The sequence below is a fragment of the Xyrauchen texanus genome, chromosome 16 (assembly GCF_025860055.1).
Source record: "Xyrauchen texanus isolate HMW12.3.18 chromosome 16, RBS_HiC_50CHRs, whole genome shotgun sequence".
NCBI lineage: Eukaryota > Metazoa > Chordata > Actinopteri > Cypriniformes > Catostomidae > Xyrauchen > Xyrauchen texanus.
In genome coordinates this window covers 12,451,691-12,476,790 of record NC_068291.1, presented here as the reverse complement: position 1 = coordinate 12,476,790, position 25,100 = coordinate 12,451,691, and the positions used below count along the sequence as shown (strand labels likewise).

Genomic DNA, 25,100 nt, shown 5'->3' with positions numbered 1-25,100 from the left:
TACAGTAATGCACTTACTTAAAGATATTTGGGAGGGTTCGAAAGCAAATATGCAGCTCAAAAAGACAGGGTTCTCACGCATCCTGGAAAATCTGGAATTTTGCAGTCATGGAAAAGCCACAGAAAATGAGAAAAATACCTAAATGTTCTGGAAAAATAATTATTTGTCCTGGAAAATATTTGATTATAATAAAATGGTTTGACTGTGTTGCTAACAATAATTTTGTGACATGTACAAAAAACATGGTATCAACTGGGATAGGTGTCAAATACACACATTTGTATCGTTTTGTCACTGCCGGTGGCTGTGCATTGGGACACCACATCAAATGTGATGTCATGAACAAAGCCCTGTACTCTACATTATCTGCTCATCTGCTGTCATCTCTGCTTTCCTCCGACAAAACAATTTAAAGCACTTTTGCTAAAGTGCAAAATAGGATTTTCTTTCATTCCAACATTGCTGTTGTGTTAACTACAAAAACATGTGGGAGACAAAGAGGAATCCTCCTCCAAGGAAACTGGGCGACGATATCAGGCGAAGGCGAACTGCAAGGTATACCAATATTAGACAACATATCGATCGTCTTGAACAACACAACAACAACAAGACAATGATTCCACATCAGACATGACACATAAGGGTGTTTAAATAAATGGGGAACAAAATTAATCCAAACGTCTGCTAGCTGCCTTGAGATGTCACACAGATCATATAAATGACAACACATAGAGACTGTATCACCTAAATTTCATATAGAGACACAGGTCTGTTCCCCGAACTACCAAACAAAAACTCTCACTAAATAATTTAGAAATATTTTTATTAAGGTAAAACTGAAAAAATTTAAGATAAACATCATATACTGTAAAGTTAGGGCTACTAAATATTAGATCTCTTTCAACTAAAGTACTAATTGTAATTATTACAGATCATAGTTTGGATGTGCTGTGTTTGACTGAAACCTGGCCTAAACCGGATGAATATATTAGTTTAAATGAATCTACTCCCCCAGGTTATTGTTATAAACTTGAGCCTCGTCTGAAGGGTCGAGGAGGAGGTGTTGCTTTAATTTACAGTGACGTTTTTGGTGTTACTCAGAGGACAGGATATATTTAGGATTTTTAAGTTTAGGTCTTTTGAACTAATAATGCTTAACGTGACACTGTCAGATACACATAAAATATATTTTGCCCTTGCTACAGTATATAGATCATCCGGGCTGTATTCTGATTTTCTTGGTGAATTTGCTAATTTTCTATCTGATCTAGTAGTTCCTGTTGATAGAGCTTTAATTGTTAGTGGTCTCAAAATTCACATAGATAATGAAAATGACTTTTTTTCTTGCATTTATCAATATTCGCAACGATCTTGGAGTCAGACAGAAGGTGGCAGGACCAACTCATCCAAATAATCATACGCTAGATTTAATTCTGTCATATGGAGTTGATGTTGATACTACAGAAATTCTGCCGCAGAGCGATGACATCTCAGATCATTACCTCATCTCTTGTATGCTGCGATCAGCTAATGTTACTCAATCTACACCACACTATCATTCAGGTATATCTATTCTCAGGTAGCCTTCCAGATTTATCTCATATATTCAGTAAGCCAAAAAGTCTTAAAGATCTTGATGTAATACAGTCTTCTCTAGCACTCTTGATAGTGTCACCCCCCTTCGATTAAATACAATTAAATAAAAAAGCTCTGCACCATGGTACAATGATCACAATCATGCTCTCAAGAAAGCAGCTCGGAAAATGGAATGCAAGTGGAAGAATACAAACTTAGATGTATTTCGTATTTGCATGGAAGGAAAGTGTCATTAGCTGCCAGGTCAGCATATTTTAGCAAACTAGCAAAATAGAACATAACCACAACAATCCTAGGTGTTTATTCAGGCCTGTGGCTAAATTGGTTAGGAATTACTAAGCAAACTAACAAAGGACAATTGCATCTATGTGAACTTCTGCAGTTAATCCAGGATGGACTTCAAAGATATTAGTCATTAATCTTACAGTTCATACAAAATATTTGTCTAAACACTGGCCCTTAACACTTAGTTTACAAAATTTTAACCCATGACTTGCACTGCACATAAATAACTAATATTGGTAATATATTCATGTTGTTTAGCCAGAGGTAAACTGGCCCCCACAGTGAGTCTGGTTTCTCCCAAGGTTATTTTTAATCCATTAACCATCATCTTATGGAGTTTTGTGTTCCTTGCCACAGTCGCCTTTGGCTTGCTCACTGAAGTTCTAAATACAGTTATTATTTAAGTATTTATTTTTATACACAATTTACAATCATAATCAAACTAAATTATGATGATGCTAAGAATTTAAAGATATTACAGTTTCATTTTCTCTTAATGCATGATTTTCTGTAAAGCTACTTTGAAACGATGTGTGTTGTGAAAGGCCCTATACAAATAAAAATGACATGACATGCTGCATCAATGTTTGTCATGCTGCTGCACAGTTAGACATAAATACAATCCCCATTTAGCAGACGTGTGGAGGTGGAGGGTTTTCATAGAAAACTCTAACAGCACGTGGCAGTAAAACTGGCTTACTTGTAAACCATGCAAATGTAAAATGTTAAGCAAATAGAGCGTACACAAGTTGATTGGCTAACCGATCAAACGTCAAAGGATCTATCAGCTTATGCCATGTGAGTCAATTGGCTTGACATACCACATGGGAGCAAACTGATTGGCTAACATATAACAAGTTCAAAGAGTTCAGAGTTGCATGCATGAACTAATTCATTTATTATCTACCGCATTTCACAAAAGCTGTCAATAGAGCTTAAATTGTATGGAACCCGGAACATTCCTTTAAAAATGCACCTTGGGAGTGGGTTTTCTTATTTCAATTTCTTAAAGGTTATTCCGATAAAGTGTTACCCAAAAATAGTGACAATATGGTTACATACAATATGTTCTTAATAATTCAATCCAATACTCTCAGGCTAAAGAGGTGCAGGATGACCTGGTAAAAACCCGTGAGGAGTTGCAGAATGTGATATCGTCCCCTGTGGTTGCCACCATGGCTGCGCCTATGGCTGTTCCTGTCGCTCCAATGGAGAACGAGCATGATGATCATGAGGACAACAACAGCACCTACAGCGCTGAGCTCCAGGTGGAGGGTATAGTGGACCACCGCTATGAGGAGGAGCGCATCACAGAGGCAGAGAAGAACGAGCGTGTGCAGAAACAGCTCATGGTAACTTTTGCACACATTTATATACATGCATAACAGCCACAATTATTTTTGGAGTGTTAACGGCCCTGGAGAAGTTTTGACATGCCTTGACATTTGTGCTTTTTTCAGTTGCTTAAAAACACATTAATGGCTAAAGTCTGATAACACTGTATTCAGCACAAACTGGGCTACAATAATATGTGAGCAACATGTATGTACAGGTTTGTATTTTTGAGAAAATAATGTTTATGCATGGTTTTTGAAAAAACTCAATTTTAGGTCATTGAAATAAGGTCATATAACTCATACTAAACATTTGTCCACAAGACTTTTGAGAACTGTATCTTGTAGCCTAGATGTTTTGCTACAAAATGATCTGAAAACCATCTTGATCACACATTCATACAAAACAATATAGTAATTGAACTTTTGTAAGACACTTTTAGTGTTATAAAGGTCATATGTGAGGAGGAGTGAACTATCATGAATATTGATTGTAATTCACACCTGAGGAGACAAAAGGCCCCACCCCTGGGCCTATCAATGAGGAATGTGACAGAAAGAGAATGAATGTGAGGAGACTTAAAAACATCATTCATCTGTAATGGATATAATAAACATGGGCTTTGGATAATTTTAGTAAACCTTTGTTAGTCAACACCACTCGCCGCTGTATCCACAGATGCAAGTTAAAGTAGGGGGTTTGAGTTATCCTACTGACTCGAATCTGTATGCTATGTTCAGTACTGCACACTTACTTACACAATATTGCTCTTACTATGTCTGCATTATATAGTATGTATATTGTGCAAAAAATTCCGATTTTCTGATGATCTGCTACTTTAGCCAAAATGTGCAGGATACAAAAATGCACAAAATAATGATAAAAAAAAAAACAGTTCATTTAGATGTTACTTAAAATGTTAATTCAAAAGAGTTGTTCTTGAATGAAGGTCTGAAACACTACTAGTATGGATTATATTTTAGTTTCATAACTTTGATTACACCTCCCACTGTCTGCTTTTGTTATTTTCATTAGTGAGTAACTATATAAAAATGTATTTGCAGGCCCTGAGCTCTGAGCTGGCCGATGCCCGCGATGACACTAAGAAGACTCAGAATGACATTCTACACAATGAAAATGTACGAGTCGGGAGGGACAAGTACAAGACACTTCGTCAGATCCGAATGGGCAACACCAAACAGAGAATTGATGAATTTGAAGCATTGTAATGTTGACAAATTCTCTGATAAATCAGTACCACCAGCAGCACTCTACTCATCTCCCTCATTTCTGTTTAAGGGTGTATTTGTCTAATTATCTCTCATGGTCGCACTTATTTACATGCATACTCCAGTAAAATGATACTTGTGTACACACTACAGAAGTAACTTTATTCTTTAGACCAGAAAAGTGTGCATTGTGTACAATGTCAAACATATGTGTACATTGTCAATGTGTGCCTTCGACACTCAAGATCCTATTTATGCTAATTGTACCAAAGCCTTTGGCTTGAGAAATTATTTATCTGTTGCCATCTTTTATTGAAGTCTTTTCGAAAGCTCTTGCATTTTTCAGAAAGCTGTATTGTGTTGACTGCTTTTTCATGTAATGTCATGAGAAGCATAACTTTCTCTCAAAATTAAAGGTATATAGTTGAAAAGGACAAGTCCATGAATCAGCAGGTGCAAATATACCATGATGATATGATTATTTAAATCTTAAATGTGATCAAATAGTGGCCATAAAAAACAAGTCAATGTTTTTACTTGTTTTGATTAAAAAATTCTGCATAGCAAATTAGATTTGTATCTTTTCATGTAAACTTTTTAAATAAATACAGTGTATGAAATTGTTTAATGATTGAGTTCCATCTGCTGTCCAGTTACTTTGAATGACAAATGGATGGTCAAACATGGTTAACCTTTTAAGCTTCAGAGGCATGCATGTTAAATGTATACAGGAGTTGCTTATAAAACACGCTTTTGCTTATAACTTCATGAAAAATTAACAGAACTTAAAATATCACACAATTACTTGAGGAGGGGATTCCTGTTAAAAACAAGCCCACACAACATGTAATTCGATAGATTATTAGATGGATCAATAGATAATCCACACAAATCATATTAGGATTCATATTCTTGCAACCAGAGGTGAAAGTCATCCAAATATGGGCAGAGAGGACATTCACTCTCATTACATATGGCCACCAGGAGATGGTGCCATGTACATGATACAGACTCAGTGAAAATGACACAGCATGGAACTGAATCAGATCTTGTATGCATGCTTTGGAGAGAAAGCATACCTTAATCATTGTTGAATTTACATGTATATGTTTTATTTGTTTAGAGAGGGTTTTGGACACTTGGAGACGATTTTGGACACTAGGATAAATTATTTTTGTAATGTTTTAACTTTTGATTGTTGTCATATCAGTATAAAATGTTTCTCAGTTATGGGTGACATGATTGTCACAAAACAAAAGCAGTTTTTCGGAGTTACCTTATTTACAGTAGAAGTCAGAAGTTAACATACACTTAGGTTGATGTCATTAAATCTAATTTTTTAACCACTCCACAGATTTCATATTAGCAAACTATAGTTTTGGCAAGTTGTTTAGGACATCTACTTTGTGCATGACACAAGAAATGTTTCCAACAATTGTTTACAGATTAATTGTTTCACATCTAATTAACTATATCACAATTTCAGTAGGTCAGAAGTTTACATACACTAAGTTAACTGTACCTTTAAGCGGCTTGGAAAATTCCAGAAAATTATTAGCCAATTAGCTTCTGATAATGGGGAAATCAAAAGCAATCAACCAATTTTCAAATGCCTGAAGATTCATCTGAACAAACAATATTATGCAAGTATAAACACCATGGGACCACACAGCCATCATACTGCTCAGGAAGGAGACGCATTCTGTCTGCTAGACATGAATGTAGTTTGTTGCAAAAAGTGCAAATCAACCCCAGAACAACAACAAAGGTATCTATATCCACAGTAAAACGAGTCCTATATCGACATAACCTGAAAGGCTCCTCAGCAAGGAAGAAGCCACTTCTCCAAAACCGTCATAGAAAAGCCAGACTACAGTTTGCAAGTGCTCATGGGGACAAAGATCTTACTTTTTAGAGAAATGTCCTCTAGTCTGATGAAACAAAAATGTAACTGTTTGGCAATAATGACCATCATTATGTTTGGAGGAAAAAGGGTGAGGCTTGCAAGCCGAAAAACACCTTGAAGCATGGGGTGGCCGCATCATGTTGTGGGGGTACTTTGCTGCAGGAGGGTCTGGTGCACTTCACAAAATAGATGGCATCTCGAGGAAGGAAAATGATGTGGATATTTTGAAGCAACATCTAAAGACATCAGCCAGGAAGTTAAAGCTCAGTCAAAAATGAGTATTCCAAATGGACAATGACCCCAAACATACCTCTAAAATTGTGGCAAAATGGCTTAAGGACAACAAAGTCAAGGTATTGGATTGGTCATCACAAAGCCCTGACCTCAATCCGAACTGAGAAGGTGCGTGCGAGCAAGGAGGCCTACAAACCTGACTCAGTTACACCAGTTCTGTCAGGAGGAAAGGGCCAAAATTGCAGCAACTTATTGTGAAAAGCTTGTGGATGGCTACCCAAAAAGTTTGACACAAGTTTAACAATTTAAAAGCAATGCTACCAAATACTAACAAAGTGTATGTAAACTTCTGACCCACTGGGAATGTAATGAAAGAAATAAAAAAAAAAAATGCTGAAATCATTTTCTGAATCAAGCGAATGGTGAAGAAGGCATATGGGTTTGGAACAACAGGGTGAGTACAAGAAAACATAATTTTCACTTTTGAGCAAACTAAATGTTCTTTAAACTGTCAAAGACGTATATGTTTTAAATGAACCTTTTTGTCAAATGTATTAGGAGAGGTCTGTGAGGCATAATGTTTCCTGTCTTATGGTGACTAAACAGCTGTTCCGTTTTTAAAAGGAAACAGAATAACCATAATCTGGGGCTTGTTTTCCAAAGACAACAGCACTCTCTGTCTTGACAGCGAAATCATTCGAAATAACAGAAATATTTGCCATGTCTATCTACCCAGATGTCCTTCACGTAGATTTAAAGGAACTCTACTGTTATTCATTCAGGATGATGTGCAGAGAGGCAGTGAAAAGGCAAATTGCTATGCAAAGGGTGCGGCTGCACAAGCCCACAAAGGTCCATTATGTTTGCATTAATGAAGTATAATATTTCTTACCTCCATAGAAAAGTCATTATACACAAGGGTGATTAAATGCAGAAAAGTTGCCCTGGGTTTCCAGATTTAAGCTTGTCAATGCGAACATGGAACACGTTCAGCACATCATATTACTGGGTCCATGTCACATTTGACATGTAATTACTATTAATTACTGTAGTAAAAATACTAATCAGGTATCTTTAAAAACAGCTGCTTAAAATAATTGCACATTAAGAACATAACTCAGTACTTACTTGTTTACAATGTTATTAGAATGTAACATAGTCACTGTAATGTAAAATGTGACCAGAGATACAAAATATAACCCCCTGTTTCTTAGTCTCAGTTGAGCAGGCAAACTGCAAGGAACATATGACCATATATGGAGTGTGTGTGTGTGTGTGTGTGTGTGTGTGTGTGTGTATGTATTAATCCCTGGGGGTGGTGCTGAAAGAACAGCTCCCACTAAACACGGCTTCTTTGAATAGCAGTCCCTTGTGACAGGTTTTCCAGGAGACCCTCTTCAGCTAGATCCTTGCAGACTTACACGGGAGCTATGAACCATGAATGTTCCCATATGAGGAATACCAAAGCTTTGAAAACTGAGGGATATTTTGAGGTGACGATGAGAAGATGAAGAAGCAAAACGTGCGGACACTCGCCTTGATTATCTGCACTTTGTCCTATTTACTCATTGGAGCGGGAGTCTTTGACGCTCTGGAGTCAAAGCAGGAGAAAAGCCAGAAGGGCAAACTTGATTATCGAAAATTTCAACTCATGCACAAATATAATCTCACCAGATTGGACTTTGACCGAATTGAAAAGGTAGTGTTGCTTCTGAAACCTCACAAAGCCGGAGTCCAGTGGAAGTTCGCCGGGTCTTTTTACTTTGCCATCACTGTGATAACAACCATAGGTAAATTTCACTCAAGTCATAAAGTTTCAAATGTTTTGTATTTTCATTATTTTCGTTCAATCTTATGGTGTGAATATGTGTCTAAATGTATGTATTTTTAATATAGGTAATCTACCTGCTACGATCGTCCATTTCTTTTCTTAGACAAATAAATCAATAAATAAAAAATGCTAAAGATTTCGGTCATTGCTTCCGGTGGATTCATTCATTCTAAATGAAAATTGGTTATTTTTAAAAGAGCAGTGTTGAAAATGTGACATTATGTCAGTTACTCTCTGTATTTTCACTGTAACCCAAGACAATGATGCTGCAATACCTGTTGGAGCTACATTACATACCGTTTTACTTTAACCCTTTAACCCTCATGTTCTGTTTGGAGTCTGGAGACCATCAAAGACCATGTTAAAACAACTGAACTGTCGTGTTAATATTTCAGGACTTTTCCTTATCATATGAGAAGTGAATACAAACAGAATTATTATCAAATCTCATAATATTATGTTTAAAACACGAATAAATGCAATGAATGTACAAGTACACTACCAAGTACACTGAAAAAAATCATAGTGAGGTTTACTTTTACTAATTTACTAAATGCTAATTTTCATGCAGAAATTGCAAGTCAATTTAACTGATACTTTCAAATAAAGTCTAAACACAATTCGTGGTGGCTCAAGTAGAGTTTACTTTGCAATACTCTGTTTCAAGTAATTTTACTCACTCTATGTTTGTACATTTTCCTCAAGCAATGTAGCACTTCTCCATCGTGAATGGGTAATTTTGAGCAGAAAATTTACTTCAGATTTCAAAAAACAAAAAGTTATCATACTTATCAACACAATCAGCAATTAAAACCAAGTAAATCAACTTGGAAACAGTGAGACCATGCAAGCTCATTAATTATTCAAGCCCAGTGCATGCTGGTAACGCCAGCTTTCAAAAGTTAGGTGCAATTTATTTATTCTATTTACCTGTAAAATTGACTTAAATTAGCCAATAAATATGACAAGGTTTTCTTCTTTAGAAATGATACATGATGGCCCATTGTGAAGAGAACAAACAATCATGAATAATATTTACTTTTTAGTTCACATATTTACCAAGACACTTTTACTAGCGCATTAATATTTGCAGTACATGTTTGAATTGAGTACAAAGGTAGAATTTACTTAATAGTTTCTAGTTCATGCTTAAACTAAATCATTCAATGTAGAAAGTACTTAATGTTTCTGCTATATTTTTAAACTTTTTTTAAATACCCTTTTCTTCCAATTTGGAATGCCCAATTTCCACTACTTTAGCAGATCCTCGTGGTGGTGCGGTTACTCACCTCAATCCGGGTGGCGGAGGACAAGTCTCAGTTGCCTCCGGTTCTGAGACCGTCAATCCGCACATCTTATCACATGGTTCGTCGTGCATGACACTGCGGGGACTCCGCATGTGGAGGCTCGTGCTACCCTCCATGATTCATGCACAACTTACTACTCGCCCCATTGAGAGCGAGAACCACTAATCGCGACCACAAGGAGGTTACCCCATGTGACTCTACCCTCTCTAGCAAAGGGGCCAATTTGGTTGCTTGGGAGACCTGGCTGGAGTCAGCACGCCCTCAATTTGAAATCGTGAGTCAGCGTCAATTCTCGCTGAGCTACCCAGGCCCCTCTTTTCTGCTATATTAACTTTATATATATATTTTTAACTTTTAGGTATCCCAGTACTGAGAGCTATGTAGAGAGCTTTTAAAAACCTCCAGCCTAATGCTGTATTAATCTGCCCTCATTGGGGAATTTACTTCATCATCATAATCATAACAAAATTGGGATGGATAAGTGTAATGGTCATCTATAATAACATTTACAAAATGTTAAAGTACATTCAGTGCAAATAAACCTGGGGGGTGTACATCTGCTGAACAGTCTGTTTACTTTATCCATTTTCCTCCCTGACTTGTAAAAGTTATTTCAACTGACGTAAACCCTCAAAGAACACTAACATTATTCTGTGTACAGCTATGGAATGGTAATTTATGATCCCGAGGCAGTCATTAATTCTATGTTCCAAACATAAAATCACATAATGTCTTCAATGAAAACTTTAAACAACCTATAATGTTCTACTCTTCTCAAGGTTATGGCCATGCTGCCCCCAGTACGGATGCTGGGAAAGCATTCTGCATGGGGTATGCACTTCTGGGCATCCCCCTCACCCTGGTTATGTTCCAAAGTTTGGGCGAACGTATCAACACTGTTGTCCGCTTCCTGTTGCACAAAGCCAAGAAATGCATTGGTCTGCGGCGTCCAGAAGTCTCCATGGCCAACATGGTTATCATAGGCTTCTTCTCATGCATCAGCACCTTGTGTGTGGGAGCAGCTGCCTTCTCCCACTATGAAGGTTGGAGTTTTTTCCATGCCTTCTACTATTGCTTCATCACCCTCACCACCATTGGTTTTGGGGATTATGTGGCCCTTCAGAAGGACAACGCTCTCCAGAACGACCCTCATTACGTGGCCTTTAGTTTTGTCTATATACTGATGGGCCTCACGGTAGTTGGTGCTTTCCTCAATCTAGTGGTGCTGCGGTTCATGACCATGAACATGGAAGATGAGAGAAGGGATGCAGAGCAGAGGGCTCTCCTCTCCAAAGATAAGCAAAAAGCCTCTCCTGCACACCACACAGACCCTCCAACCCCTGTTGCCATGGGACGAGACAAAAGGCGAGGACTGAAGAGCGTCTATGCAGAGGTGCTTCACTTCCAAACAGTGTGTTCCTGTCTTTGGTACCGAAGACGGGAGAAAATAGTGATCTTTCCGCAGGATCTGTCCTTCACTGATGCGCTAATGGAGCAAGGAGATTTTTCACCCCACCTCTTCTTTGAACGTGGCCCCACGGGCTGTGTGTGCAACCCCCAGCGCTGCTCAGCCATTAGCACTGTGTCAGCTGACCTGAGAAACATCTCGCCATTTAAGCTCTTCTCCAAGAGACGCAGCTCTGTCTGAATAACCTCAGGTTCTTGTTAGGAGCCACTGTAAATGTGTATTGTTTTACATAATTTCATTTCATGGATACAGATGCTTGAATGGATCACCCAAGGTTGAGGTGGAATGCTAGAGTTTTTTTGCGGTTATTAACTTATAAAAGAACACTATAATCTACATCTATACTCCATCATATCACTTTTCATTTGATGACTATTAATGAGAATTCCAGTGGACTTAAATTTCAAATAACTTAGAAGACCCTTAAAGGGTGCAACACACAACATTTTAGCCATTCTGGACTAAAAAAGAATGTCTAAAAAACACATCTGATCTGTAATATTATTTAACTTTGTTTAGATGGCATACTCATGGTATTATAGCTGTTAATTTGTCACGCCATTCATTTAAATCATTTTTGTTGATTGCATTGATTGTTTTCAAATTACTTATTTGACAATGGCATGTTGACCAAACTATATCTGACACCCTTTATTAAATATACTATGATTAAATACTATGACCCCATGAAATCGCTTGACAAACACATTATAGTTCCTGTGTTGACACATTTCCTATTGAAACAGGAAGTTAAGGTGGGTCATAATGAAGTGCTTGTCCTATGAATTGCTCAACAAACCCAGTTTTCTTTCATGTGTTGACATATTTCCAATTGAAACAGAAAGTTAAGGTGGGACATAATGAAGTGCTCATCCCATGAAATCATTTGTGAACACATTTTTATTCTTGTGTTAACGTATTTCTCTTTGAAACAGGAAGTTGATGCAGGGCAAAATAGGTGCTTGTCACATGAAATAATTTAATGAACGCAGTTTTTTCTTGTATTGACGTATTTACTATTGAAACAGGAAGCTAAGGCAGGACATAACGAAGTGCTCGTCCCATGAAATAATCTGCCGATCAAATTTTTTTTCTTGTGTTTCCTATTGAATCAGGAAGTTGAGGTGGGACATATAGAAGTGCTTGTCCAACTAAGTCAATTTTGAGCACAGTTTATTTTTGGTGTTGACGAATTTTGTACTGAAACAGGAAATAATGAAGTGCTTATCCTATGAAACCATTTGCCAATTGAATGTTTTTCTTCTTTTGTTAACGTACACTGGAGGACAAAAGCTTGTAATAAGGTACAGATTTTGCTGTTTCGGAAGGAAATTGGAACTTTAATTCACCAAAATGGTATTCAACTAATCACAAAGTATAGTCAGGACATCAACACAACATCATCACTATTTGAAAAAAAATATTTTTGATCAAATCTAGATAGGCCTCAATTCCAGCAGACATCACTCCAACAACTTATTTGTAGATTTCATACAAAGTTGTAAATTACAGTCTTCAAAGACAAAGGACAACTGGCTCTAACTAGGACAAAAAGAGATGTGGAAGACCAGATGTACAACTAAACAAGAGGATAAGTACATCAGAGTCTCTAGTTTGAGAAATAGACGCCTCACATGTCCTCAGCTGACAGCTTCTTTGAATTCGACCCGCTCAACACCAGTTTCATGTACAACAGTAAAGAGAAGACTCAAGAGTGCAGGTCTTATGGGAAGAATTGCAAAGATAAAGCAATTTTTGAAACAGAAAAACAAAAAGAAAAGGTTAGAGTGGGCAAAGAAACACAGACACTGTACAACAGATAATTGGAAAAGAGTGTTATGGATCTTAACCCCATTGAGCTTTTGTGGGATCAGTTAGACTGTAAGGAGCGTGAGAAGTGCCCGACAAGACAACCACATCTATGGCAAGTGCTACAGGAAGTGTGGGGTCAAATGTCACCTGAGTATCTGGACAAACTGACAGCTGGAATGCCAAAGATCTGCAAAGCTGTCATTGCTGTATATGGAGGATTTTTGATGAGAACTTTTTGAAGTAGTTTAAGAAGTTCTGAATTTGTTTTTACAAATTGTAATAGTCATTTTTCACGTTATTAATATCCTGAATATACATTGTGATCAGTTGAATGCCACTTTAGTGAATAAAAGTACAAATTTCTTTCCATAAGAGCAGAATCTGTACATTATTCTAAACATTTGGCCGTCAGTTTATTTCCAATTTAAACAGGAAGTTGAGACAGGACAAAACAACGTTCTTCTCACTTAAAATTGTTTGACAAACACGTTTTTTTTGTTGAAAAAAATAACATATTTAAATATATAAAACATATCCTGCCCAGTGCCCACACCTGGACAAGAGAAATGTATTAAACTCTTGAACCTGGAGTACATAATTACCCTTGCTGTTTAACACCTACAGTAAATGTCAGCTTTGAAGATCAAGTATAAGTGTGACCTCGGCCTGAACTGCAGCTCTGGGAAAAATAGCAGTTCTCCCATACGTGCTCTGACAGTTCTCCAAGTGCTCTCAGCAAGGATCTGGACATCATGTCCTGTGTATCCCCTATGACTCAGAGAGGCCTTGCTGATGAGGCTATGTTTGGCCCACACTGAAGAGTGTGCCATCTTCAGTTCCTGCCAAGGAGAAAGCGCTTTGCGCCCAAGACTTTGCCTTCAGCTATTAAACCTGCATGACACAGTGACAGAAGGATTGCCATTACAACCCCATGGCGGCGGCATCTGTTGCTCTTCCTTCTATATTTGTTTTGGTTTGGCATCTACAGTACGTCCATGTGAAAGGTAAAAAATATCTTTGACCAGCAAGTCAATGGTGGTAGGACATAGTGTACAGTGCATTTATGTTTCTATTTTCGTCCTTACTTAAGAAACCAGGGCAAAAATATCTCTTTGCTGATTGGAATGTCAAAATAATTCCTATGAAATTCCTGTTTATTTGACATCATACTAGGCACATTATTTGCACGAATTAATACTTTAGTTTGTATTGGTTTTGGAAATTTGAGTAACTTATTGAACTAGGGTTAGATATTAATATGCATTATCACTTAACACAGTCTGTACTGTAAAAGATCTTAAAGGAATGTTCTGGGTACCATAAAAGTTCTACTGCTTTTAGCACAGAAAATCACATTGATAACACATAACTTGAAATACATCCACCCAGAATAGAAACTCACTGCTAAAAGGATGATTTAGACATTTTTACTGCTCAAATAATACACATATGATTGTTTCTTCAAATTTAGGCATGCATTTTAGCACTGTGGACTTCTAGAAAGTAAAGTATCATTAAAGAAATATTCTGGGTATTATAAAAGTGAAGATCAGTCGACAGCATTTGTGGCACTATGTTGATTATCCCAAAAAAAATATTTAGACTCGTCTCTCCTTTTCTTTCAAAAAAGCAAAAATCTAGGTTATAGTGAGGCGCTTACAATGGAAGTGAATGGGGCCAATTTTTGGAGAGTTTAAACACAGGCTTATAATTTTATAAAGCACTTACATTAATTCTTCTGTTAAAACTCATGAGCTATTTGAGCTGTGAGGTTGTTAAAATCATAGATTTAACGGTTGTTTAAAGGTTTTATTGTGTATACCGTTTATATTTTCATGGCAACAAAGTTGTAAAATTGGATATAACTTTACACAGAAAAGGTTAGCAAGCCATTTTTTCACACTAAAATCATGTCAACAAATATTATTTACATTTTGTGGCAATACTTTTAAAAGTGATTATTTTAATGTTTGCGGATTGGCCCCATTGACTTCCATTGACTGTCCATTTTTTCCATTGGTCTGCTAACAATGTCCAACAGGAGATTTATGTCATTTTTGTAATTTTGTTATTGAAAGCAGAAAAATTTCCACCACCGTGTAATTTCCACCACATCTCAAAATCTGAATCACATTTAATAGAATTCTGTGGTGGTGTAATGATTACCCTGTCTTGTCTTCGTGCTTTTATTTTGAAGTTCAGTTTAGTCCTTGTTTCACTTGTGTTCATTTGTGTTCCCTTATTTAACTCCTTAGTCCACCCTGTCTTGTTTCACGTTGCCCTCTTGTTTTCCATTCTCTCTCTTTTAGTTGTCACTTTAGTCCTGTATTTGACTCCACAACCCTTGTTAGCGTTCGCGTTCACTGTCCATTGTTCACACCTGCCCTTGTTAATTTGCGTTAATCACCTTGTTATCTTGTTTGAGTTCAGTTCTTTCATTGGCCACCTTCCCCATGTCTGTGTATTTATACCCCGTGTCTTTGTTCAGTGTTTGTCGATCGTTGTTGATGTTAGCCTGGTGTGTGCTTCTCTCCCCAGTTCCCTGTGTGTGTCTACCGTGGTTTCCTGTCGAGTTTACGTTTCTTTTCCCCATCGTGGGTTGTTGCTTTGTGTTTTGCTCTGTCTATTCAGTTAATAAAGTTCAAACTGCATTTGGATCCGCACCTCTTCGTCAGCCTCGTTACTCAGCATTACAGAACGATCGACCCACAATGGATCCAGCAGTGATACGGGCCAATTGCCGCTTGCTCAACCTTAGACAGGAAGGCCGCCCTGTTGAGGACCACATCAGCGACTTCCTCGCTGGCGAGGTTAACGGACTTCCGGACTCAGCCCTGGTGGTCTTCTTCAGGGACACGCTACACGGCTCGCTCAGAGAACGGTTACCGCCGGCAACGCTTGGGTGGACCCTCCACGACTTCCTGGAGGCGACCTTACTGGTCTGCGGCTCACCCTACACCGTGGTCTTCGCCAAGGAGGATTCCACCTCTCCTCCCACTGTGGAGACTCCCCAGTCGTCCTTGGCGCTTCCTGTCGCGCCAGCCCTACCTGTTAGCGAGCTCGTCCCCACGCCAGTCGCCTTCCTCGAGCCAGCGCGGCCCACTGCGTCTGCCCAGAGAAGGAGGAGAAGACGGGCTTCCGCCTCCCGGCCCACGCATATCACGGTGAGCGAGCTAGAGCCCACGCATGTCACCGTAAGCGAGCTAGAGCCCATGCATGTCACCGTGAGCGAGCCCGAATCCTCGCCAACCACGGTAACCCAGTCAGAGCCTGTAGCCTCAGACGTCAATGAGCCAGTGCCGCAAGCCTCAAACGTCAATGAGCCAGTGCCGCAAGCTTCAAACGTCGATGAGCCAGTGCCGCTAGCCTCAAACGTCAATGAGCCAGCGCCTGTAGCCTCGACCGTCCCTGAGCCAGCGCCTGTAGCCTCGACCGTCCCTGAGCCAGCGCCTGTAGCCTCGACCGTCCCTGAGCCAGCGCCTGTAGCCTCGACCGTCCCTGAGCCAGCGCCTGTGGCCTCGACCGTCCCTGAGCCAGCGCCTGTGGCCTCGACCGTCCCTGAGCCAGCGCCTGTGGCCTCGACCGTCCCTGAGCCAGTGCCTGTGGCCTCGACCGTCCCTGAGCCAGTGCCTGTAGCCTCGACCGTCCCTGAGCCAGTGCCCAGTAGCCTTGACCGTCCCATGAGCCAGCGCCAGTAGCCTCGACCGTCCCTAGAGCCAGCGCCAGTGCCATGGCCTCGACCGATCCCATGAGCCAGCGCCTCGAGGCTCTCGACCGCCCCTGAGCTCCAGGCGCCTCGTGGCCTCGAGCCTTCCAGAGCTCCGCCATCCGAGTCCCGAGCTTCCAGAGCTCGCCATCCGAGCTTCGAGCTTCCAGAGCTCCGCCATCCGAGTCTCCTGAGCTTCCAGAGCTCCGCCATCCGAGCTTCTCGAGCTCTCCAGAGCTCACGCCTCCGAGGCTCTCGAGCTGTCCCTGAGCTCAGCGCCTGTGGCCTCCGAGCCGTCCCTGAGCTCAGCGCCTGTCGAGCTTCCGAGCCGTCCCTGAGCTCAGCTGCCTCGTGGCTCTCGAGCCAGCTCCCTGAGCCTCCAGTGCTCAGCAGCTCACGACCGTCCCAAGAGCTCAGTGCTCAGTGCCAATGGCCTCCGACTCGAGCCTCCAGAGCCTCCAGCGCCTCCCGAGCTCCTCTCAAGCCTCTCGAGCCTTCCAGGGCTCCTGCCTCCCGAGCCTTCCAGGGCTCCGCCATCCAAGCCTCTCGAGCCTTCCAGAGCTCCGCCACTCCGAAGCTCTCCTCGAGCCTTCCAGAGCTCCGCCATCCGAAGCCTCTCGAGCCTTCCAGGGCTCCGCCATCCAAGCCTCTCGAGCCTTCCAGAGCTCCGCCATCTCAAGCCTCTCCGAGCCTTCCAGGGCTCCGCCTCTCGAGCCTCCAGGGCTCCCCTCAGCCTCTCGAGCCTTCCAGAGCTCCGCCTCTCAAGCCTCTCGAGCCTTCCAGGGCTCCGCCTCTCAAGCCTCTCGAGCCTTCCAGGGCTCCGCCCTCAAGCCTCTCGAGCCTTCCAGGGCTCCGCCTCTCAAGCCTCTCGAGCCTTCCAGGGCTCCGCCTCTCAAGCCTCTCGAGCCTTCCAGGGCTCCGCCTCTCAAGCCTCTCGAGCCTTCCAGAGCTCCGCCACTCAAGCCTCTCGAGCCTTCCAGGGCTCCGCCTCTCGATCCTCCCAGGGCTCCGCCCCTTCAGCCTCTCGAGCCTTCCAGAGCTCCGCCCCTTCAGCCTCTCGAGCCTTCCAGGGCTCCGCCCCTTCAGCCTCTCGAGCCTTCCAGGGCTCCGTCTCTCAGGCCTCTCGAGCCTTCCAGGGCTCCGCCCCTCAAGCCTCTCGAGCCTACCAGGGCTCCGCCCCTCGAGCCTCTCGAGCCTTCCAGGGCTCCGCCCCTCAAGTCTCTCGAGCCTCCCAGGGCTCCACCCTACAAGCCTCTCGAGCCATCCATGGCTCTGCCTACCGAGCCTCCTCCAGAGCCACCTACGGCTCTGCCTCCGGAGCCTCCTGCGGCTCCACCTTCTGCGCCTTCCTCAGCCCCGCCTCCTGAGCCTCCCTCTGCGCCGCCTCCCGAGCCTCCTGCGCTCGCCTCCCGAGCCTCCTGCGGCTCCGCCTCCCGAGCCTCCTGCGGCTCCGCCTCCCGAGCCTCCTGCGGCTCCACCTCCCGGGCCTTCCTTGGCTCCGTCTCCTGTGCCTTCCTCAGCTCCGTCCCCGGAGCCTCCCAGGCCTCCGCCTCAAGAACTGCCTTCGGCGCCACACCCCTCAGCTCCGCCTCCGGAGCTTTCCATGGCACCGCCTCCCAAACCTTCTATGGCTCCGCCCATGGGGTACCCCATGGCCCTGCCTGCCCCTGCTTCGCCCCCAGGGTCTCCTACGGCCCTGCCTATGCCTCCTGCGGCGCCGCCACCCAAGTCTTCGACTGCCCCGCCTCAGAGGTCCTCCTTGGCTCCGCCTCACGCGGCTCCGCCAGCCGCCCCAGTGGCCACAGCTCCCAGGTTCCCCGAACCAGCCCTTACCCTGTGGTCATCTCCCAGGACCCCTGAACCGGCCCTTGGCCCACGACCACCTCCAAAGGCTACTGACCCTGCTCCCGACCGGCGGCCACTTCCCAGGCCCCCTGACCCAGTCCCTGCCCTGTGGCGTCCCCCCAGACCTCCTGACCCAGCCCCAGTCCCGTGGCCACTTCCCAGGCCCCCTGATCCAGTCCCTGTCCTGTGGCCTCCACCCAGGCCTCCTAGACCTCTCCCTGTCCTGAGGTCGCCTCCTGGACCTGTCCCTGTCCGATGGCCACCTCCTAGACCTATCCCTTGCTTCTGGCCGTCTCCTAGGCTTCCTGAACCTATCCCTACCCGATGGATGACCACCAGATCATCCGACCCTGGTCCCCAGACACACCCCCATAGACTGCTTCCCTGCCCTCTCGGCCCCCATGTTCTGCCTGTCTTGCCCTCTGTGCCCCCCGGACTTCCGGCCTGCCCAGTGTACCCCCCCGGTCTACCTGTCTACCCTCTCCACCTCCCAGGACTTTCTCAGTGCCCCTTGTACCCCTGTGAGCTGTCTCTGTCTGTTTGCCCCTGGTGCCCTCATTTTGTCTTCTGTTTGTGGGTCTTTTTGTCTTTTTTTAGTTGTTTTGGATCGTCTGGAATCCGATCTTTAAAGGGGGCTCTGTAATGATTACCCTGTCTTGTCTTCGTGCTTTTATTTTGAAGTTCAGTTTAGTCCTTGTTTCACTTGTGTTCATTTGTGTTCCCTTATTTAACTCCTTAGTCCACCCTGTCTTGTTTCACGTTGCCCTCTTGTTTTCCATTCTCTCTCTTTTAGTTGTCACTTTAGTCCTGTATTTGACTCCACAACCCTTGTTAGCGTTCGCGTTCACTGTCCATTGTTCACACCTGCCCTTGTTAATTTGCGTTAATCACCTTGTTATCTTGTTTGAGTTCAGTTCTTTCATTGGCCACCTTCCCCATGTCTGTGTATTTATACCCCGTGTCTTTGTTCAGTGTTTGTCGATCGTTGTTGATGTTAGCCTGGTGTGTGCTTCTCTCCTCAGTTCCCTGTGTGTGTCTACCGTGGTTTCCCTGTCGAGTTTACGTTTCTTTTCCCCATCGTGGGTTGTTGCTTTGTGTTTTGCTCTGTCTATTCAGTTAATAAAGTTCAAACTGCATTTGGATCCGCACCTCTTCGTCAGCCTCGTTACTCCGCATTACAGGTGGAAATTACATGATTAGAAAATACATTTTTAACGTTTGCTAAGTTTTTTAATGTATTGTTTTATAAATTGTCCTACTTTTGTCTTGCTAAGGCTAATTTCATAGCTAGCATTTAATGTATCTGAAATACACAACTAACTCATATTTTTACACTTTTTTTAATAATTTGGCAATATTGCAGCTTTATTGGAATTTTACTGTGGGATAGTAGTCATTTTTTTTATTTCAATTTTTTACATATAATTTATTTTAACACTATAAATCTTGAAATGGTTTATGTTTATTTCATTCATTGTTTAAATGATCATTGTTTTAAACATGGAATGATAGATTTTAACATGTTATGATTTTTAAAAGTTGAATATTGAAAGTTTGGGTCTGGGACAAGGCTAAAACAGATGATTTTAGCCTAAAATAAATGAGAAAAAAGATACATAAAATAAATGATAAAGGACTGGTAAAAAGTTTCCAATTTAGTTTTTATTGGGATCTTCATATAACAAAAAGTCAAAAGTCAAAAAAATCATCCCCTAGGACAAGAAAGTGACTGAAGTTGAAGAAAGACCATAATAACAATTTATATACGTGCTTTAACAAAAATTTGTGAGTGAATGAATGAATGATTGAATGAATGTTAGATTTATATGGCGCTTTTCTGACACTACACTCAAAGTGCTTCACATACTGAACAGGGTGCTCTCCTCACCCTCCACCAGTGTGCAGCGTCCACCTGGATGATGCGATGGCAGCCATAGTGCGTCAGTACATTCACAACACACATCAGCAGTTGGTGGAGAGGAGAGAGTAGAGTGATAGAGCCAATTCAGGGAAATACAAGCTTCACATGATTGCTTTTAAATCCTCTGGAATGTCTTGCCCCATAGGCTTCATAGGCTGTAAGTTTAATTATTATACTGTAAATACATTTGTTTTCTTTTTACAAACTGATGGACTCCAAATTATTTTCTGTGGTAATCAGCATGCATGATGTCCGAGCTTAAAGGGATAAAATTCTCTCAATTACTCACTTTCATGCCATGCAGATGTGTATAACTTTTTTCTACTGCAGAACACAAACAAAGATTTTTAAGAAGAATATCTCAGCTCTGTAGGTCCTCACAATGCAAATGAATGTTGGCCAGAATTTGAAGCTCAAAACATCACATAAAGGCAGCATAAAATTAATCCATAAGACTCCAGTGGTTTAATATCCACATATACATTAATATAATTTGCACTTTATTAGGGACAATATACTACTACTGGGTAGGGCCTCCCTTTGCTCTCAAAACAGCCTCAATTCTTTGTGATATGATTCCACAAGATGTTGGAAAAATTTCTTTGAGATTCATGATTGCATCACGCAATTTCTGCAGATTTGTCAGCTGCACATTCATGCTACAAATCTCCCATTATACCACATCCCGAAGGTGTTCTACTGGATTCAGATCTGGTGACTTGGAAGGCCACTAAAGAACAATAAACTCATTGTCATATTCATGAAACCAGTTTGATGCATTATCATGCTGGAAGTAGCCATTAGAAGATTGCTAAATTGTGGCCGTGAAGGGATGCACATGGTCAGCAACAAAACTAAAAAAGGCTGTGGCATTCAAGCAATGATTTATTGGTATTAACAGGCCCAAAGTGTTCCAATAAAACATTCCCCACACCATTACAGCACTGCCACCAGCATGGACTGTTGACACAAGGCAAGTTGGGTCTATGGATTCTTACAGTTGGTGCCAAATTCTGACCCTACCATCTGTGTGCCTCAGCAGAAATCGAGATTCATCACACCAGGCTACCTTTTTCCAGATTTCAAGTGTCCAGTTTTGGTGAGCCTGTCCCCACTGCAGCCTCAGTGTTCTGTTTTTGGCTGAAAAAAGTGGAACTCGACGTGGCCTTCTGCTGTTGTAGCCCAATCACCTTCAAGGTTCGACGTGTTGTGCATTCTGAGATGCTATTCTGCTCACTACAATTATCCAGAGTGGCTATCTGAGTTACCATAACCTTTCTGTCAGCTCAAACCAATCTTGCCATTCTCTGTTGATCTCCCTCATCCAGGCATTTCTGTCCGCAGAACTGCCGCTCACTGGATGTTTTCGGGACCATTCTGAGTAAACACTAGAGATGGTTGTGTGTTGAAATAACTGAGATCACATTTTTTCCCCATTCTGATGGTTGATGTGAACATTAACTGAAGCTCCTGACCTGTATCTGCATGATTTTATGCATTGCACTGGTTCCACAAGATTGGCTGATCAGAAAATCACATGAATAAATCTTCTGAAGTAATTCAATCACTTTGGGTGTGAAACAGGTAAACATTTCAATAATTTTTTACTATAAATCTCCATTTTTACTTTCAGAATGTGAAATTGAAGATTTATAGTAAAAAAGGACTTACATTTTGATCTGTTTCTCACCCACACCTATTATATCACTTCTGTAATATAGATTAAACCACTGGAGTCATATGGATTATTTATATGCTGCCTTCATGGATTTTTGGAGCTTGAAATGTTTGGTCACCATTTACTTGCATTGTAAGGACCTACAGAGCTGAGATATTCTCCTAAAAATTTACGTTTACATTTTGCAGAAGAAAGAAAGTCATACACGTCTGGGATGACATGATGAAGGTGAGTAAATGAAGAGAGAATTTTCACATTTGGGTGAGCTATCCCTTTAATTTAATTCACTGAACACTGAAAAAACACTTCATGAACATGAAACAATGTTTGCAACCAATTTTAGTTATGTAATGTGATGCATTTCTGAGAAAACTGGATATTTAAAGGGAAATAATGCAGGGCACGACATTTTAGCCACCTGGAATTGATTTAATCATGAAAAGTGATTAAATGTGAGTTATAGGAATGGCATCGAAAATTAAGAGGAGCTTGTTGTTTTTAAAGTCTTTTCAGAGACAGAACAAGTTAATACATTTTGTTAGAAGATTGCAAAGCCAAAAAAAATGTGTCTTTGGATTATCGTGCAAGGGTGAATTGTTCATAATAAGACCATAAGAAAGTAAATAGGGTCTATTTTAATTTCATGTTGACTTCAAAATCGAGGACCTGTCCCTTTAAAATTCAAGTGGTACTCACTGAAGAGCAAATGGGTGGAGTTTACGTTTAGCTCCCCCTCGCAAGACGTCCAGCGAGGAGGAGCTTACCAAGTGTAGCTCAACCTCTATGGATCTAGTGAAGCGCCACTCATTTCGCCACCTAGTGGCTGTTAATGTTAATGCAAGCCCTTCGTCAGATCGAACTTTTTAACCTAATGGGGGAAAACAAAATTTACAAAACTTTTACACAGATCTACCCCATCAGTTACAAGACACACGAATATTTATTTTGTCATATTTCTCCTGCATGAAAAACTCCATGTCCTCTATTCTCTCAAAGTTGAAAAGGAAGGGAGCCTGGATTTTGTCCTCATCCATTTCACCTTCATAGAAAATGGTGTCAATAAACAGGTCCCGCATTGTTATGGCCAACAAGGCATCATCCTCATTCGTCCTTATGACCTGTGGTAATCAGTGCCAGTTCTCGCTTGTATGGAACCGTGAAAAAACTGAAAAAAAGGAAAACAACTTTCCAGCGTGTATTATTTTTTATTACAAATGACCTGCATACTGGGAATGCACATAATGGATATCTTCATCCAAAGTATAGTTATCAGTATCATACCTCACCAGAGGAAATTACTGTAGTAACTGATGGCGGCACCACCACCTCCTGATCACAGGCATGTCAGACTGATATAAGATGGCGATTGAAAATCTTAAGCATAACATTTTAAAAGTGTTTTCAATCCTTTTTGCTGAACAAATAACCAGAAATTGATAAAAACTCACTCCTGAAAAATCAAAGGGCTTCCCAAGGGTCACATACAGGATGTACTGAAATACAAAATCAAAACTCTGATCATATTGTACATACAGTATAGTGTACTCTGAATGTATTACATGATAATACTGCTGATAATAATGGTTTACATGCAAAGAACTTAAAAGCTGTACCTCACAGTCTCTCAGTAAGGGCACAGTCCAAAGGCCAGGTCAAATTTGATTTGCCAAGTTTATATAATAAAACAATAACACAACACATTTAATTATTATCCAACAATATATCTTCTGGTGCAGTCACGTGTAAACAGAAAACAAAGTGGATCATATTTTATTATACCATGGTCAGTCTCAATACTGGATTCTGATTGGCTGGAAGGTGGAGCGCATTTGTCACGAACCCCGCTCCTCTGCCCCATCTCCGCTTCCGCGAGCACGCACACATGCACTCCGCGAGCGTGCTCGCTTCCCACTCCCTCGCTCCGCCCCCTTGAGCTCGTACGCTCTTTTTCCTCCCTCGGGCTTCCACGCCTGGTTTTGCTATTACGAGGTCTATCTCGTAAACTCTCTCCCCCCTCTGACTCATGCTCGCTTCTCACGCGCTTCAGCCAGAACATTATGACCACCTGCACTCACGCGCTTCCCATCCCCACACATTAGTAACACCTGCACTCGTCTCATCACTCATATTCGTTACACCCGCACCGCTCGTTAGTTCCCCTATATTACTCACTATCCTTTCGTTTGTTTGGGGTTGGTTATTGTATTTAGTTCCCCGTGTCTTGACCCCCGCTAGTCTCATCTAGTTTTGACCTCCCTACTCGTTACCTTTTTAGCTTGCCAGCTCCCTAGTTGCTAACTGTTTTCCCGTCCTCTACCCTCTTGTTATTGTTATTCTGATTACCCCGGCTTCGACCCCCTTGCTTTCCGTGACCACTCTATTTGCTATTGCCCTTTTGTTATATCCTCGTTCCCCGGCTCTCGACTCTACGCTTTCCTTGACCATTCTCCCTCTGGATTTTCCTTACTGTACCTTCGCCTGCTCTTTATTTAATAAAAGCAGTTTGTTGACTTACATTGTGACTGTCTCATCTTGTGTGTATGTGTGTCCGGGTTACAGCATTAAAACAGTTTACTGTACTGGTAGTTCCAGTCAGTTTGCATAGACAGACACTGACAGTGTCTTCACAAAATCAATGACAGCTTTAACTTTATTAATTGTGGCAAGACCATGCATTAAACAATCCTGTTTTCACATCTGTGGGCTTTGCTTCGGGTGGTTCTTCACCTCCATGTTGTGCATTAAAATAATTTAATGTACACTTAGCCCTTGATTACCACTTCCATATAACAAGAATTGGGGTTTAAAACCGAACAGCCAGTGGTTTGGTTTTACTATATGACAAAATTGTAAAAATACCAATTTTGGAAACATTAACCAGAACTGGCTGAAACGTAAAAGTATGGTCTCAAACAGAACTGCCATACATGTCATAAAGGGTAAACTC

General features: G+C 41.6%; 2 protein-coding genes across 3 annotated transcripts in view; both read left to right on the top strand.

Annotated features, from left to right (window-relative positions):
- Positions 1 to 5,054, top strand: part of LOC127657207 (ezrin-like) — a 28,623-nt gene extending 23,569 nt beyond the window's left edge. For both annotated transcript variants that reach the window (XM_052145899.1, XM_052145900.1), the window contains 2 exons: positions 2,979 to 3,233; positions 4,281 to 5,054. In XM_052145899.1, the coding sequence (XP_052001859.1) occupies positions 2,979 to 3,233; positions 4,281 to 4,445 (420 nt within the window). In that variant the 3' untranslated portion in view covers positions 4,446 to 5,054. The remainder of the gene's footprint in view (positions 1 to 2,978; positions 3,234 to 4,280) is intronic.
- A 2,925-nt stretch (positions 5,055 to 7,979) lies between these two features.
- Positions 7,980 to 12,512, top strand: LOC127657219 (potassium channel subfamily K member 3-like). The gene is made up of 2 exons (XM_052145917.1): positions 7,980 to 8,375; positions 10,503 to 12,512. The coding sequence occupies exons 1-2, from the start codon at positions 8,093 to 8,095 to the stop codon at positions 11,369 to 11,371; spliced, it is 1,152 nt and encodes a 383-aa protein (XP_052001877.1). The 5' UTR covers positions 7,980 to 8,092; the 3' UTR covers positions 11,372 to 12,512.
- The last annotated feature ends 12,588 nt before the right edge of the window (positions 12,513 to 25,100 follow it).